The 18,163-nt window shown below is 38.2% G+C and overlaps 1 protein-coding gene across 2 annotated transcripts; it reads left to right on the top strand.

Annotated features, from left to right (window-relative positions):
* Nucleotides 1-1,703: 1,703 nt before the first annotated feature.
* Nucleotides 1,704-8,264, top strand: LOC101472163 (uncharacterized). 2 transcript variants are annotated; one of them, XM_076875292.1, is made up of 6 exons: nucleotides 1,704-1,875; nucleotides 2,866-3,136; nucleotides 3,245-3,382; nucleotides 3,813-3,944; nucleotides 4,082-4,104; nucleotides 5,417-8,264. In XM_076875292.1, the coding sequence occupies exons 1-6, from the start codon at nucleotides 1,852-1,854 to the stop codon at nucleotides 5,690-5,692; spliced, it is 864 nt and encodes a 287-aa protein (XP_076731407.1). In that variant the 5' UTR covers nucleotides 1,704-1,851; the 3' UTR covers nucleotides 5,693-8,264. The 2 variants fall into 2 exon arrangements, with proteins under 2 accessions (XP_076731407.1, XP_004559227.1); XM_004559170.2 differs by having other exon boundaries at nucleotides 4,073-4,104.
* The last annotated feature ends 9,899 nt before the right edge of the window (nucleotides 8,265-18,163 follow it).

Raw genomic sequence — 18,163 nt, 5'->3', positions numbered from 1 at the left:
GCCATGACAAAAGGTGAACACTCCTTTAGGGTATGCATGTGTGTGGAGATGTGAGTGTTGTAAATACAGTGAATTACAAATAGCAATAGAAAAACAAGTGGAACACAGGGTGTGAGGGCAAACAGGTCCATGTGAAGCAGGAAGGAAGAAGAAAGGGCCAATACAGAGCCCAGATATTGCCTTTTGGCTCAAGCCACTAAAGCCCTGAAACACACAAAGGAAAGGTTTAAAGTAAGGGTGGTCATAATATGTTCGATTTAAAATTACAGATCTGAAAACAGCTAAACTGCTAAAACAGAAACAGAAAAACAAGTTAAAACATTTTGCCTTTGCCTTTCATCACTCTCTCTATTCTAAAAATGCTGAGTTATAGATATAATTCAGAACATATACATTCACAATTTTGAGCCAATTGTTAGAAACCATCACTGGCTGACGTCCCAAGGAGCCAGACTTTCGTGTTATTTTTCCTTTTTTTTGGACATTGGCTGCATTTTCACTCATTTTCAATCCAGTCTCATACATCCAACCATTCTCAGATGATGTTTTAGGCTGCTAAACTAGGAATCAAGATAAAAATAAGGTCCTGAGATGCATCTGTCCTTTCAGTTGTTCTATCTGCTTTTCACTAAAACCTCATCAGAAATGGTTGCAGTGGAAGGAGCCATTCTTGAGAAAAGGCTGAGGTATGCAATTTTACACAAGAACTATTCTGAAAATTAGTCCAACAAGTTTTATGTTGTGATGTTTGTTTTAGTTCAAAGTGCCAACTTATACGGAGAGGAGAGAGGTACAACAGTGAGTATCTACAACTATAAAACACCTTAATATCACCTACATGGACCTCAACACTATTGAAGCAGTGTCATCTTGCAGGAGGACAGAACAGAAGGCAGAAAAATGCTTGCTGCACCTACTTCCCATTTTCTTAGCAACATATAAAGAAAGAGAAGGTGGCTCAACACTGCACATATTTGCAACAAGGAGCAACAATGCACACCGAGAGAAGGGATCAGACTCATGAAGCTCACCTTTGTAACCCGCCATGTACCTGACATAAGGTAGAATCTACATTTATGAAACAGGGAGTTAGAAAGAGGCAGCGTGATTGGTACATTTCATAATTCACATAAGCAGCTGAGCTCTGATAGGATTCGATACCAGTCTGAGCAACAGAGACCTTGACCACAGTTGTAACCCACCAGTTAGTCTGCTGATTCTAATTTCACCTTAAAAGAAGAGAAACCTCAAAACAACAAAAACGAGTAATTAACACTACGCAATAAATCAATCAATAGCCAAACACAGCACAATCTGATTCTTGGATTATTTTGCAAAATGTAAAATTAGAATAAAACTGGACTTTCAGAAAGCACCTTAACAAACCCAGCCTCACTCTGAGCAGCTGATCAGTCAGCTCAGTCAGTTCTGAGTATGCTCAGCCGGAGTTAAGCACATTTATGACATTTTTTAAACTCCAAAAACAGCATGTGGTCACATCATCAACAAGGCCATTCTGATGAAGCAGGCTGTTTATTTTCTCAAGATTTCTAAGTTGTGTTCAGTTTGATTTCATAAAGTAGTCTGAACCTAAACTGTCTCACATCTTATTTACAATGGGGAAAACTAAAGATGGGCCAGCTGGGATCCTAACTGGGCATGTGAGTATGCTGCCTGTGTGTTACCAGTATTATACTGTTGTAGTTCGCATGCCTGTCGATGTGTTTGCATGCCACGTCAACAGAATCAGGAAGTAACGAAACTTTTTTTATTTCACAGAACGACAACCACAAGAAGCCCTGGCCCTTCCTTTTCCTGCTAAACTTTAATCGCTCGCTTTAGAGTCAAGTCATGACTGAATTTCTGTCAACAAAGGTAAGCAGCACGTATTTGCCATGTAATGCAGTCCATGTAATTCTACCAGTTATATTATTTCGACTTGATATGCATTAAGAAACATCGGTTTTATTTTAGCCTATACATACTACTGTAACCATTCCTCGCCGTCAGTCCCCTGACCGTGGTCGGGAGACGCGAGGGGAGATGCTTCCTCCAGGGCCGAAGTTTATCCTCCTTCGGGGTTAACTCCCTTCACTTTTGTGGAGTAGTGAGACAGACAGAAATCAGCCGAGGCACTGAAGAGATGAGGCTTTAATAACAGTACTGCACACTTCGAAAACACACTGCATAGCCTGTAGCCCGTTAGAGTGCTGCTCCCGGTCGCCCTCTCTACCCATGACACACTCTCTCTCTTTTTCTCCTCTTTCGCTCCCCGCGTTTCCTTCACGCGCATGCTCACACACACATACACTCCTTACTGCACCCAGTCACACACAAGATGGCAATTCCCGCAACACTACTCTGTAAAGGCTCTGTAAATAGTTTGCATGTACAGAGGCGTAAACGGCTTGGTCCTTTACGCACAGAAAATTACGCAATCTATTGCCATGTAATCTATTCCATATGTGGCACATATTTTAAGAGAAGTCCTTAAAGGCACCATTATAGCAGAAGAAGCTTCTTCCCAGCATGGTACCAGAATCTTTACTTGTGAGGTTTTGAGTTTATTCATTTAGTACCTAATCGGGCAGAGCACGTGACCCTTGATATTACGCTAACCCAGTAAAACACTTTCGATTCCGTTTGAATAGTTTTCATTTTACGCCAAAGATAAAACCGTTCAAAGTTCGGAAATAGTAACACCGCTAAAAAAAAAAAAAAAAAAAAAAAAAGCTCACTATGTATGATGCACGCAGACCCACATCCGGACAAACAAGTCTGAGTCTCTCACACGAACTGCGTTAAAGTCTGTGTCATGCTCAAGAAAAACGTTGAATTCCACAAAGTATGTCTGCACTATTTCAGGCCACGGACAAACTAAACTCACAGCTCAACAGACTGTGCGTATGGCTTTCGAGTGACCCTGAGTACATCCTGGCGCACTGCGGGGATATCCTATCCGTGAATGAATATAAAAAGGTAATAAAGCAAAGCAGTGGTTCAGAGCAGATGAGAGAACTTTTGGAAATAATCATTCAAAAAGGAGAAGATACCTGTCAGAACTTTATTGACACTCTGAGGAAGCACCAAGGACACTTCCCACAACTGAAGCAGTTTTTCGTCACTGAAGCTGAAGGTGTGTGAAAGTCCCGTGTGGTCTGGGCCGAAAATGAGCCTCGGCCTGTGAGATTACCACCAAAGGAAAGCTGAGATTACATTATTCATATATATGTCTATTTTATAGTTCCAGGTTCATCCACTCCAAGCATGTTTGCTGACGGTAGCAGTGTTGTGTCCTGCAGAGAAATTACAAACACAACTGCAAAAAACATTTCAATTAACATTCAAACAGTAAGCCAGCCGGCAGACAGCAGTTTGTCTGGTAAGAGGTTTTTTATATTTTTTTCTATGTGGAATCATATAAGGGAAACCATTAAATGCACTCATTAACACTTTATATTAGGTACACCTTTTCAACTGCTTGTCAATACAAACATCTACTCAGCCAGTCACATGGCAGCATCTCAGTGCATTAAGGCAAGTAGACATGTTCAAGACAAGCTGCTGAAGCTCAAACCAAGCATCAGGATAGGGAATAAAAAACGATTTGAGTGAATTTGAAGTTAATTTGGTTTGGTAGTAGTTCATTATTATACAAGCAGTGAAACAGCTATTTTGCTGTATTTCAGTTGAGTCAGTAGCTATTTTCAAACATATTTCAAGTTTGTTTTCAGTTTGAGTCTTTTTATATATATTTTATTACAACAAGCTGGAAATTAATTTTTTCTTCTTATTTTTTCTGCTTCTTACAGGAAATATTAAACCCCAAGCAGATCTCACTGCAAGTGGCGGCGGTGTTATATGTGCTGATAAAATATCAGGTGTCCATGTTGATGAGTGTATAAATTTCTCAGTGAGTGTGAATGCACCACAAGAAAACACAGGTAATATTTTGACCTTAAATGTGTAATTATTGTTGTTGCTTTTTGTTAGTCTGTAATTCATAAATCAAATTATGCAAGATTAAAAAAAGACTTTTGGAAAGTAAGTAATTCCTGATGGTTTTTCTCAGGTATGGTAGAGGACACACAGCCACCTCCTGAGGTACAGTACAAGAATAGTGTTACTGGCAAGAACACACATAGAGGTGTTCACTGACACAAGATGGTATTGATGGTTTTGGGATAAGTCAGTTGAAGTTAAAGTTATGCTTCCTACACAAACAGGGGGAAAAAACGGATATCCTACAGTCTTAGTAAATATTGCACATAGTAGGTCTTACCTCAAATGAACAATTGTAATATTTTCTTAGTTGGCCAATGATCTGGCACACAATCACTTGTGAGGTCAAAGTGTATTTTTTGTTTTTAGAATTTGTTACCTTATGCAGCTCTTTCTCCTAAATGTGCCACGGTACTGGCATGGTTATAGGGCATGGTTTATTCTTCCTGAGAAGACTGATTTGCCCTCCTCAGTGTATCATTGTAAACATATAAAAATTTGAATGTTCATTTTTGTCATTTCATTCTAAAAGGTAAATTCGACCGATATAACATGTAAAGTGAAACATTTCAAGCTTTTTGTGATAATTTTAGGTCAAAGCTCATTAAGAATCACAAATTAGAGCATCTCAAATGATTAGAATATTGTCTAAAGTCAGTCAAAAAAGGATTTGTTACAAAAGAGTGCATTTATCCACTCGGTACATGGTTGGAGCTGCTTCAAAATAAGTGGCTCAGTGCAGGGTGACATTTAGCTCAGCTGAGTGTTCCCAAAGCCTGGTAGTGACCTTCGCAGTTCTCTGTTGATTTGGGTGTTTCTCAACTTCCGTTTGGTGTTATCCCAAAGATGAGGTGCAGGTGTGGCGAGTTGGCTGGCCAGTCGAGCACAATAGTATCACGGTTGGCAAGTCATTTAATAGGAGTTGTGGCACTGTGGTCAGGTGCCAAGTCCTGCTGAAAAATGAAATTGTCATTTCCATAAAGCTTGTCAGCAGGTGGAAGCATGCTCTAAAATCTCCTGGGAGAGGACTGTTTTGACTTTTGATTTAACACAACAACATGGTGGAACACCTTCTGTATTCAGCAAGTGAATATATAGAGTTTTTTATAAATTTTATAAATAACATTTCCATAATAAAAATAGTGAAAACAGTTAATCACACAGGTGAATTTGTTTTTTCTGGACTGAAGTTTTGTGAATTAAGCCTCCTCACCTGGACTTTTCAGTCTTTCAGTATTTTGCTGGAAAAATATTTTCCTTTAAATGTAATTAATAATGTAGTTTGGCATGGATAAAAGAGGAATACATGGCACCAGTGAAAAAAAGAAAAAAAAAATCAAGAATTTATACAAATGCCTAGAAAAAAAATACATTTACTTCAGACTAATCAACAATACACTGTCATCTTTTTCAGGGTCCTGCTGTGAGAAAGATCAAGGAGCACAAGGTGGAACTCATTAACTGCCTGATGGGGGATGTCTTTATTCTGCAGTGTGTGCATGCCAAAGGAATCCTCTCTCCCAGACAATATGGAAATCTGAAGCACTCCTCTAACCCAGAACAAACTGTTACCAACCTGATAGATCTTCTGATGAGTAAAGGTGAAGAGACCTCCGATCAGTTTCTCCAGATTCTTAAAGATCCTGAAGTTGATGCAACGTATCCACAACTGAAAAACATTATAAAGTAACTGAGATCAGATCATATGTAATTTTTTTTTAGCTAGGATGAAATTAAATAATGGTAAAGGGAATTTAATTTTTTGAGCAGTGTATATACACACTTGCACATTCCCACAATTTTGATGTAACTGTGTGAGATATACCCTTCTGCTTTTCAAAACAGGGCACTGAAGTAAAGACTATCCTCAGAGTTTCATACTAAATCTTAAGGAATTAAAAATGAAGCATGTGAAATGATTTTGTCTTGGTAGTTTGTAGATGATACACTGAGATTGGTTGTATACGTGTTATAGCTATGTATGGGCACCAGGTGACAGCATGAAATATGTTTATATTGTTAGTAGAGTTTTAACTACTACTGAAGAGAACACAGATGTTACAGCACACATGAAGTTTCACAAAAGTTGAGTGTTTAATGGAATAAAATGAAACTACTTCTCACACTGCTTTTTAAACATTTTTCTTTCAGTAATAATAAAACTATGTTGCTGTAGTTTCAGTGCATAGCATTTCAAACCATTTAAAAGTATCCTACTAATATCCAGGTTATCCATTAATAATTGCTGAGCTCTAATTTAATAGCAGAATACACATTGGTTATTCTGACTGTGCTTTCCATCCCCGTTGAAACAGTAATCCATCACTACAAGTTTTCCCCTCTTGGGTAATGTTGTATTCTGCTATAGTGGAGACTCTTCATAATCTACCCCAGGGCCTCCTCCCAGTAGGACATGCACGGAGAGAACACAATCTTAAGGGGTTTAATATGAGTGTCCAGGGTCTCTACTCATAGACTTCTTCTACTGCCACTCATAGTTTGATGCTGTCCTTTAATATTTTTGAGCAGTGAACATCAAAGTTGGTAGCCTGTCAATAAGGGCAGAAATTTATTAGACAAGATCAAATTAATCTGATTAAAGTGAATGGAAGATTGTGTCACTTCAAAATAATTCTTCTGATGAGTTAAAATTGTTTTACAATGAATTATATATAAGTAAACTAATGTTTTAAAATGCATATTATAGCAAAAACGGTTCTGTACAATGCAGTCAAATATCAAATATGCTTATATGGTGAAAGCTGTTTTTAAAATTCCAGGACAAAGACTTTTTCCATTGAGTTTCTGGGTCACTTGTACTGTACTGTCAAAAACACTTATTTACATTGTTTGTAACTGAGACGTATTTTATGTTTTTATGATACAAACCATTGTTCTATATTTAAATCATACACCAGGTACAACATTACGACCACCTGCCTAATACTGTGTTGGTCCCTATTTTGCTGCCAAAACACAACTGACACAATTCGTGAAGCTGAACTTAATAAATTGTGTAAATAATCAGTATTTATTCAGATTTGGAAGTACACATTTGTTGAAGTGCGTGCTTGTGAGTCCTCAAAAGTTACACACAAATTACTGCACACATTTATAAGTCTTAGTTCATGCTTGCAGATTCGTCTGTACCCATTTGTAACCCTTCTGAGGCAACTTTCTCTCCATACTCCATTACAACTTGGGCCTTGTTACACTCACATAAATCCTTACACTTGCACATTTGTCACCATGACAGGTGCTTCCAGGTTACTTTTGTTTCTTTTGTCTGTGAAGGTTCTCAGTCATCCAGGTCATCGTAGTCAAAGGAGCTTGCAAAGAAAAGCGTCTGGACTTCTTTAAGTTGCTTGAAGACGTTTCACCTCTCATCCGAGAAGCTTCTTCAGTTCTAAGGTCAAATGGTGGAGAGTCCCAGATATAAACCTAGTGGGAGTGACCCCCCACAGAGGGACAAAAGGACCCCCTGATGATCCTCTAATCGCCTGAGCCAAGGTGGGAAACTGGGCGTGGGTCCCAATCAGCCAGAGTTTCGGGTGTGTTCATTGTGAAACCTGGCCCCACCTTATCATGCAAATTCCTGAGGTCAGATGGTCCAGGATGTGAGTGGGCGTTAAGGCGTCTGGGAAGGATCTCAAAACTGGATTATAGATGGCAGAGAGTTGGTGTCGTAAACCCCCGCCTCTGTTCAAAGATAGTCGCTCACAGTGGACATAGATGGCTTCTTTCACTCCTCTTTCAAACCATCTGTCCTCTCTGTCCAAAATGTGAACATTGGCATCCTCGAAAGAGTGTCCTTTATCCTTAAGATGCAGATGGACTTTGCAAGCTCCTTTGACTTTTGTTTCTTTTGTAGGTTTAACTGTACACCAGAGAACACTTGCAAGGAGAAGTTTCCATTTTTGCATCTCTCCTGTGTTTTTGTACCATCATGAAGTTTAGTTGCTGCTGTGTAAATTCTCCTTTTGCTTGGTTTACATTTTTCTGATATTTATTACTACTCAAAGTGTTTTTCTTAACCTCTTTCCTCACTGATGTCCAATCACGCCTTTTTGGATTTTAAACTCACTAAAAGATCTCCTCAGAGCAGCATTTCCCGATGCTGCAGTGTGAAGGCGTTGCCTACAAAGAGCATCAGGTAGAATATGGCTTTTCCAACTTGGTAGAATTATAGCCTGTAATCATGTGTGAAATATGAAAAATAAAATGTAGATGTAAATGCAATTCTAAATAAAAGGTCTATGGATGTTTTTTGTTTACAGTTTTGGAGGTTTTAGAATATAATACTGTTAAGTTTTCAGATCATATCCTTCACAAAATGTAGTTCAACAAGAGATGTTCTGTTTCTTTGGATGCAATCTTACCAAATACCAAAGATACAGACAATTAATAATATTTTTGGATAAAAACTGGATAAAAAGCACAAGTAGGAGTATTGGTTGGTTGAAACCAACCAAAGTTTCCATTATTTGATTCTGGAAAATTGCACTGAAAGAAAATTTGCTTGTTCAGGGTTTTAAGTGAGACTTACGAAGTTAGTAAGTATATGTCACACACAAAGGACATGCAGAGGGTTGGTGTGACAGAGGAGGATAGTAGGGACGGGGTGAGACTGGATGGTGATCTACTGTGGTGTCCACTAAGGGAGCGACTGAAAGAGGAAGAAGTGTAATGTTTATTCACTCTGACTGAATTTTAGACATTGTTTGAAATTAATTCCCATAACTGACGGAGCAAATTAAGCCCTGTAAAAGGTGACTTCAGTCAGTGTGTGTGTCTGTGACCAAATGATATTAATCGCAGTTGTAGTAAATGGTTTTTTTTGTTTTATTTCGTTTATTACCTGGAAGTAGTACTTCATGTTACAGATTTTAACTGAATTATGCTGCTGAACAGTAAGACTTAACCAGACAGAGGAAAATAATTAATGTCCTTTGTTTAGTGACTTTTTATAATTTAATATGAAGCTGAGAGGAAAATACCATCCAGACGAATTGTAGAGTTCAAAATGTGTGTTGACGACCTCTTTGCTGAAAGTTTTTATATATTGATTTCTCATGGATGAATTTATCCCACCGCAACCAGACTTGGAGGAAACTGAAGATTTAAAACTCTGCAGTTTCAGTTTTCTTCAGGTTATTGATCAGGGACTGTGTTACACCTGCATGATGATGCTACAGGTGCCTACAAAGAGCAGCTGGTTGGTCAAATTAAGCTTGGAGATGTTTAGAAATTTAGATTGCAAATAAATTTCTAAACTATTTGGAATTTTAAGTGTAGCAAAACATACTGATGCACATTTCAAGTGTTCAAAGCAGCCTATGCTATGATGTAGAGCCACTAGAGGTCACAATTACACAGTTTTTGAGTTTGAGTTTACTTGCATATAGGCAGGGTGGTTAAGTCTGCTTGGATCACACAGCATTGCATGCTTTGTTCTACATAGCACACACTGAGACAATGTTCCACATTTTTACTGGTTTAAGTTTAAAACTTGTGAGTTTCACAAGAAGCGTGTGATTCAAATAGGCTTATGGAAACATCCTTACTGAAACCCAGAGGTGTTTAGCAGAGATCATCTGCTAAAATAAGAGTTGTTTTAACAATCAATGCAGCAGAAATAGTGGACAAGCAAGTAGGAGTGATACTAGTAACACTAGATTACAATCAAACCTTAGCTTCCACTTGAATTTAAATAAAAATTTTGATTATTTGTTCTTCTTATGATCAATGCTAAACCTTTAACCTGCATAGTTTGGTCATGTTTTACACGATACATCCCTTTGCTTTACATTTACTTTGCTGTGATCCAATCACCCTGCTTACTTATGGTCTCATGAATTAAAATTTCAGTTTCTAAACAATTTCATCACCCAGGCAAGTAGTTTGATACGATTCTGGCTGTTTACCTTGCTGCTTCCATGAATAAATGATTAAATGTCAGAAAACATGTATGTATGTATGTATGTATGTATAATTTCATTGAAAAATACATTTATTTCAATAGCTTCCAGATCAGGGTGTGTGACATTTACCCCGTCCAAACTTCACAGTCAAGACCTCACAGTGTAAATTGTAATCACAGCAAATAGATGTGGACAGGATCCTATCCAACTGCCTCTGCTGAATATGAGTATTCAGCAGACTCACACTCAGTGACACTCCCCCTGCCTCTGGTCAACAGCCAATGATCGACTGTCTCTTTCCAGGACGCAAAGAGCTCTGGATATGTGGAGTAAGAGTACAGAAACAAGGTGGCTGGAGGATCCGTTTGGAATGGAAACAGTCTGACGCACTTAGGCGATCATAAAACGCCAACGGGATTATCGCCGGCCTATGGGGGACAGTGAATGACACACTCTTACACCTCATGTGAACTGTGTGATTGCCTCACCACAGTATATTTCTCTGGCATTTTTATGGCTGTTAGCCTCTATTGAGGCAAAAGAACCCAACTGTGAGTGATTTGTTGAAGGAACTATTATCACATGACAAAAAGCTTTTCTCTATTTACAGTGAACCACATTTGGCATGTTCTTTGCTGGCTGTCAGACAGTTGTTCAAAGGTCCTCCGGTGATTTAGCTTTGTGGTCGTGTGCAATACTGTCTGATAAACATCTGTGGCTGAAAAATTAAGCCAAGTGAGCTGGTGCCAAAAACTGCATTTCCTCAAGGAGTCCCTTGGGAGTGGGTCTAAAAGTGAGTCAATCCCCACAGACTCTGGAAAAAAGTCCAACTTTACAGCAGAAATAAACCTGTTGACAGCCGGGCATGAAAAACTATTTGTCTATATTGCTAATATAATCTTTTATGCTGATGTTCTTATAAAGGATCAATTTGAATTTCATTAAGGCTTAAAGTTATTAACTATGCTATTTCAACCAACAAAACTGGATTACTCAACCTTTTTGGGTTTATTTATCTGGTTACTAATGATTTGCTGAGTTGAATTCTAGTATTTTGTATGTAAGTTTTAGCACTAATTGTCTTTCTGTGTCTGTGTGAGGCTCCATTCAGTTTATGGATACATATTGCTAACCAAGCTAGCTAGCTTTTAGCAATACACCCTCCATCCAAATATTATCACTTCTGCCTCCAAAAACCCCACATGGCATTGACCACAATACAAATATCAATCCTTCACAAACCAAATGTTAATGTCATGGTGGTTATATACAGTCTGTAACTAATAAAGGACAGTTTGAAAACAAATCTGAAGAAACAGAAATGGTTTATAAATAAATAAACCATTTCTGTTTCTTCAGATTTTTGACTGTTTTTCTTAAGACCAGATTCTCACACATCTGAAAATGTAAGTTGACAACTGACTGAAGAAATGTAGATATGATAAACAAGTGGCAACTGATGTAGCATTGAGCCGCTAGCATCAAGAAAAAGTGAGCAGCCACCTGAAGAGTCAGCTCTGACTTAACGCCACACTTAATTCAGTTTGACTGAACTTTGGAACGTGATACAGGTAAAGCAAGCCTTGTGTGTTAGTTTAAACATCGTCAGTCAATTTTATAGACTTGTTATTTTCTTTAAACTTTTTTATTTTAACAGTAAATTTGACCATATAAGAATTTACTTGGTCCTCTTCTGTTCCGTAATGCTGTCGGCACTAATTTCGCCAAATAACATCAGTTCTAGTGATACCGCCCTTGAAACCAAAGCCTGACATTCATGGACCATGTTAGCATGATAATAGAGGACCAAACGCTAAACATTAGCATGTCCTATTGTTCTGTATTCCCCCTGTCCTCCTGGCGTTTGGGACATTTTTCACATGCCACTGCACTGCCAAGGTTTCGAAATATGAACCCCCGCTGAGCCAGACAATGAATGCAACCGGGCGGTGAAAAGGGTATATCTGTTACATAGGCGAGAGGCCAGCTCAACAGTATTTATTTTAACAGCAGGCTATTAGCAGGAATGTTTGTCTTGTGTATTTACACGGGTTTCTAGTTGTAGAGACCCAGGGTTACAGACTGTACTAGATGAAGACCAAGCTGCACGTGACAGCGATTTGAGAGCCATCATCTTAAGACTCAGAATATAACTTTTTTTTGTTTTTGTTCTTTTTTAACCCTTCAAGAATAAAAACAATAATATAAGCTAAAAACCTGGTTCTAGTATACAAAAATACCATGTAAAAGATTGTTAGGAATGTTAAGTTGAATGGAATAGAAATCCTTTATTCTTCCCTCGAAGAAAGAAAACATGTAATTGGTTCTGTTTGTTTGTGTGTCTGTTTGTTAGCAGTTTAGCATAATGATAATATTAATAGTCTTGAAATTATGTGTAATCGTAAATAATATCAGCTCGAGATGACTTAATTTTGGTAAAATGGGTCAATGTTAAGTTCCAACCAAATGTAAAAATCAATAAAACTTTAATGAATTATCTTCAAACTACAAAGCCTTGGGGGACATGATTACTTAGGTTGGCTAAGCATTTGACCTTGACCTACATTGTTAGGGCCCAAGGTCAAAGCTGACATTGGAAAAAAAATGTCAAGAAACAGTATGAAGTAATATATCACATGAAAGGGTATTGAGAGAGTTGTACAACACACTTTAAAATTTTTTTTTATATGATGCTCTATGACGTTACAATGGTGCTATAGCAGGCTGATGTCATCATACTGTACTAAAAACAGGCTGATGCCAGCAAAAACATCATAAAACCTCAAAGTTTTAGTATAGGTCTGGCGCTTTGGGGGGAGTTGTGCTTTCTGTTTGCTCTTGCTCTTATTGTAATTAGGATTTGGCAGATGATGTTGTTCTATTTGTCAAATGAATTAAAAGATTGAATAAAAAATAAACATTAGAAAGCACAAAAACTGCTTTTAATCTCATTTACTTCACATAACTGATAAGCCTAATATTTTACATACCTATCAAAATTACTGCATTTAAATTCATTTCAAAAGACTAATGGCAACCCTAAACTTGCTGCAATATATATATTTTATATTAAAGCAGCTATAATAAATCTTTTACCAAAGAATTTCACAATGAATTGCTGAAAATTGCAGAGAGTTTTTGCCTGACTCTGCAGCCTCCCTCAGCAGAGGTAAAACAGAGTAAATATTGGACTTGTGTTCCCACGATGATCAGAAACATGATCTACACTCTGGTTTGCTCAGTTTCTTCTCCATTGAAGAGGTAAGCAACTGTTTACTAAGCATTCACGTGGTTTGACAATGTATTAACATGTCAATGTCTAGTGCTACCCCTGAAAAACCCCAAAACAAAACCACCACCCAACAGATGGCCCAAATTTTCAAAAATGTTCATGAGCGTCTGCAGCCAAAAAACATTATGTGCTTCTCATAAATTAAACCTTGCTGTTATTAATAATTTATCCCACGTTTTGCTTTTAAGGAATGCCTGTTATACTCCTTGTCAGTAGTATAATTACCACATTAAAATACAATACTATTACGCCTTCCTACTGCCTTTGAATCCCGTTTTCCTCATGTAAGATACTGAGTCGCTGAAGCAGAAGATATTTTAAAGCCCAGCTACCAAATGGACAACACCTGTATTAAATATACGTTAGAGAAATTATATTTTACAATGTCAGTGTGTTTTCTCAATGTTGAACATTTTAAAAGCATACATCAGCCACATGCTTAGAGTAATTATTTGTCTTCTAACAGATCTCAGCTGTAGCTGACAGTTTGTTATTTAAAGAGGTTTGTGCAGCGTGGTTGGGTTTGGAAACAATAAGTCGAATTGACAGGTTTCCCTGCCTGCAGCGCATCTCCATCTGGAGCTCTTGACTAATGTTTCTTGGAGTTATCGTGACACAGTCCGCCTTCCTCTGCGTGCACACCAGTCACCATGTTGACCCAAAATAGAGCTGCTTGGCATAAATGAGTTCAGATTTAGCCTGCGGCTGAGAAGGGGTAGACATGGATACCCTGGCAGACTGCTGGGTCTGAAGTGTCACTTCACTTCCAACAGTTTTTGTCTGTCACATATTGATATGTAGCCATGAAGGCATAGAGGTTTTTGTTTTTGCCATCTATTGGCTTCACCTAGGTTTGCAATTACCGTAAACCCTCTAGCTAACCCTTGCATAATAAAGGGAAGAGGAACCTACAAAGTGTTGCTCAAAGCTTAATTAGCCTCTGTGTTATTTATGTAAAAACAATTAATTTTTTTCTGTACATGCAGACTTTTACATTGAAAACTGTATCCCTGGACACGGAGTTAAATAAACAAACAGAAACTATGATTAAAAAACATTTTTATTGACAAAAAGAGCAAAGTCGAAAAGGTAACCGCATAACTTAGTGATTCATATGCAACACCCATGTCTTGGTATTTAAAAATGCTTAAAAAAAACCCAGAAGAATAAATAAACTTGATAAGTCCTATGGAAAGTGAAAGTCTGATTAACTCAATTAAAAAACAAACAAACTATTCCTAGTATTTTAAAACTAAATATATTTGTTAAAACCTTAAGATCAATTATCAAACTTTGACACATCACAGTCTCATCCAGAACTGGCCCCTCAAATCATTTCAAGGTTCAGTCTTCTAAGCTGTAAAACGACAGGGGTCATGACAGGTGACAGTAGATCCTCCTACAGTTAGCATAGCCCGGAACAGAAACAAAGAGAAAAATGCTGACAAAACACAAATAAGCTGCTGACTACTAGTTTTTTCCCTTAGTTCAAATGATGGTAGGAGGCAGCCTCACTCAACCTAAAATATTGCTGAAATTGAAATTTTGGACCTATTAAAATTAAGTTCTCTCTGGCCTATCATGCGATTCATCCATCTATATTGATTTGGAGATATTAGCAGTCTGCCTTTTCTTGTTATGAAACTAAATGTTACTGGCTTTGTTCTGCTCAGGAATAGATATGAAAAACTCAGCAGCAGTGTCTCTTTCTAGAAACTTTCTACTGAACTACTCCAACTACATCACTGTGAACGAGGAAGCTTGACAGGATGTAAAAATCAATGGCATCCGCCGAGGCTGAATAGTAATGTTAGCTGCATGTTTGCTTTCACTGGTGGGTGTAGAGCTTTATACAGCAAATAATTCCTACTTGATTCTGCTCACAGCAGGCCCTGTGGATTTTTGTTTTTGGCAACCATGTCATGACACTGCTGTTGAGTTGTTAAGACTGATATTGTACTTCTCACAGCACCAGATGCTGAATACTTCCATTGTATTCAAGAGAAGAGAGACACCTTCCTTTGACCAACACAGATTCTCAATGAATCAACAACATGAAAGAGACAAAAATGCATATATTTGATGTTAGGGTAAGTTATCATTTTATGACTCTTCACCAAAGTGAATTTAATACTTGCTGTTGGAGGGTGTGAAGAAAAGTTTATGTTGCTTTAAGTTTGTGGAGGTATTTCATTGGCCAACTGAGATCTCCGACCTAACTAATACCTATTGATAGTTTTCATGTAATCTCAAAAACAATTTAATCTTACATTGGGAAGAAAAAATAATCAGTATTGAGAGTTTTAGAGGTATTTCAGTGTGGATTGACAGAGCTGCCCACATTACTCCACACAGCTAGCATGCCTACAAACTTGTAAACATGGCAGCACATCTACTCTCATTACGTAATTATATGACTGCACAATCCCAGATTGTGTTAATGCTTATTTATTTCAAAAGACCAAAGGATTGTGATTGTCTGTGAACAATAGAAAATGGTACATGTGCTTTGCAGACAGGGTGGATCAAAGATGGTTGCTGATCGCTCTTCAAGCCTTAAGAAAACGGCCAATTGATTTACAATAGTGGACGTGCAATTTGAGCCTTTCACAGCGAACTGAATGCATGCAAACATACCCTCTTGCACAGACAGAACACCAGATTTCCTTATAAAGTTTTTCTGGAACCTCTTTCGGTATTTATTTGGCTCGGTTGCAAATGCAGAGCAGCTGTTTCTCACACAGGTCTGGAACTGATGTATGTCACAAGAACTGCTCGGTAAAGAGCCTGGATTTGACCCTGTCTGCAGCCTGTTCTGGTTAAAAATTTCACAGACATTCAGTTTTATGATTTTAGTTTCGATAAGGATGTTTGTTGACAGTGACCTGTTTATCATGTTATGCTTAATTTCAGTTAAACAGATGGATGATTAATGAAACCTTGGGTGTGTGCGCGCGCATTTTCAGGTACTTTAAAGACTGGAAAAAAAAGGCAGCACATTTAGAGTTGTTCTTAAAATTAAATGTTACTGTTAAATCAGGTACACTAGGTTAAAATGTGCTGTGAACGATGTGAACGATGCATCTATGCTGTTCTCTTTACTGTGGATTTGTAGCTAATTCCACAATTTTCACTCTCACTGCTCCTGTAGGATTGTTTTCAGGTTCAGGTTGTCTGCCCAGAACCTTCGTGTTATTTTAGATTTTGATTTGCCCTTTGATGCTTGGGTGAATAAAGTGGTACATTGTGTTTTGCCCGAGTGAGATATCCATCTAGAATCAGGTCATTTCTTTCCCCCTGCTGATTTAGAAAAGGTCACTCATCCTTTTATATCCTCCAGTCTTGACTGTTTCAGTGCACCTTACTCTGGGTAATAGCTGGTGACACACTCAAAAAAAAAAAAAAATGAACCCCTATGAAAAACAGATGAACCCCTATGAACAAGCACTCTAGTGACAATGGGAAGGACAAATGTTACTATGGGATACTAACATTTAAATAACATTAACTTTTCTTGGTCTGTTTCCTGTGTTCTAGTAATTTCAAGTTAAAGAGACTAACAACTATTAAAACATTTAAGCATTAAAACCATCTATACATTATCTGCATCACAATCATCAAGTGCATACATGAACATCCAAATGACCAAGTGATGCACAGTTTAAACTGCTGTAACTTTACAGCTGGTCTTAATTTGTGATGCTAGTAAGGTACGCTGTAACAACGTGCACATACAAATCTCACTTTAACCGCATTTTAAATAACAGCATCAATGAAAACATTTAGAGCTGATTTTGAATCTAAACTCTGAACATAAGCTGTCATGGTCAGGAACAGGTTATGTGTTCAGCAAAAGTTGGTCAGGTAAGAGACCCACTTTCGTGACATTGAAAACTCTGCCTTTCATTTCAGTACAGCTCACCAACCTATTAATCTCCCTTCAACCAATTACAGCAGGAGGTTGTACTATGGAGGGTGATGTGAAAGAGAGAGATGAGAGTGAATGAATGCTAGGAATAAAGATAATTATATCTAAAAGTGGCATATAAATGACGGGTGCTGAAAAAGCGGAGCTGAGTAGAGCTGCTGCATGCATCCCAAACACTCTGACCCTGTAGCAGCATGAGGCTGCAGTCACACAGGCATTGATAACCTTTGCTAGTTCACAAGGAATTTGGCAATCGATTTTACACACAGCCACCAATATAATAAAATAGTTTTTTCCCCAAGTGACTAGTGACCCTTGTGACTGGGGATGTTTGAGGTCACCTGACCTTCCTATAAAAACTAAAGGTTGAAGTCTAATCTTAAAAGTAATAAGGCTTATAGCTCAAGAGTTATAGCTCACGGGCACATCACTGCAACCCCCCTGGCTTCTGCTCCGCGGCTGCTGAGTGAGTCCTCATCTGGGGCTCTCCTCAGCTCTTTCTGGGACAGTGGCGTGACTGCCCCTCTGTTGGTCTTCCTTGGTCTCTTGTGTTCTGGGGGCCTCTGGATGTCTGGAGTCTTGATCTCCTCCATACCTGCTTCATGCCCTGGAGGACGGGGCTGTGGCTCCCCACACCCTCTAGCAGATCATTACATAAAGGAACCTTTTAAATACAAGCGCGTTCATGCTCACAGGTGTACACACTTTTTTTTTCTTTCTAAACAGGTAATCCAGGTGATTGATATATGTATTTTTTGTCTGCTTATTTTGTTGGTTTTTGCCCCCGTCCCTCTTCTCCGCTGTTTCTCTTTCCCTCTTTCTTTCTCCCCTTTCTTTCCCCCAGTCAAGTCTGTCCCATATTTAGCAAGTGAAAATAAAATAAAGTAAACAATAAAAGGTGAATCAAATAGACCATTACGGCAAGGCTGGGACGTTGGGCATCTTTCTTCGCCTTTAGACAATAATTCTGATGGCAAAAGAGCCAAATGGGACAGGCAAAAAAAAAAAAAAAAAAAAGTA

This window comes from Maylandia zebra, linkage group LG16, assembly GCF_041146795.1.
Source record: "Maylandia zebra isolate NMK-2024a linkage group LG16, Mzebra_GT3a, whole genome shotgun sequence".
NCBI lineage: Eukaryota > Metazoa > Chordata > Actinopteri > Cichliformes > Cichlidae > Maylandia > Maylandia zebra.
This window is presented reverse-complemented; position numbering and strand designations above follow the sequence as displayed.

Excerpts from the sequence above, each read along its gene's own strand:
- LOC101472163 (XM_004559170.2), top strand. The coding sequence starts at position 1,852 with ATGACTGAATTTCTGTCAACAAAG. Across the intron at positions 3,137-3,244 it reads TTTCGTCACTGAAGCTGAAG|TTCCAGGTTCATCCACTCCA; the intron begins GTGTGTGAAAGT and ends TCTATTTTATAG. Across the intron at positions 3,945-4,072 it reads TGCACCACAAGAAAACACAG|GTATGGTAGAGGACACACAG; the intron begins GTAATATTTTGA and ends GGTTTTTCTCAG.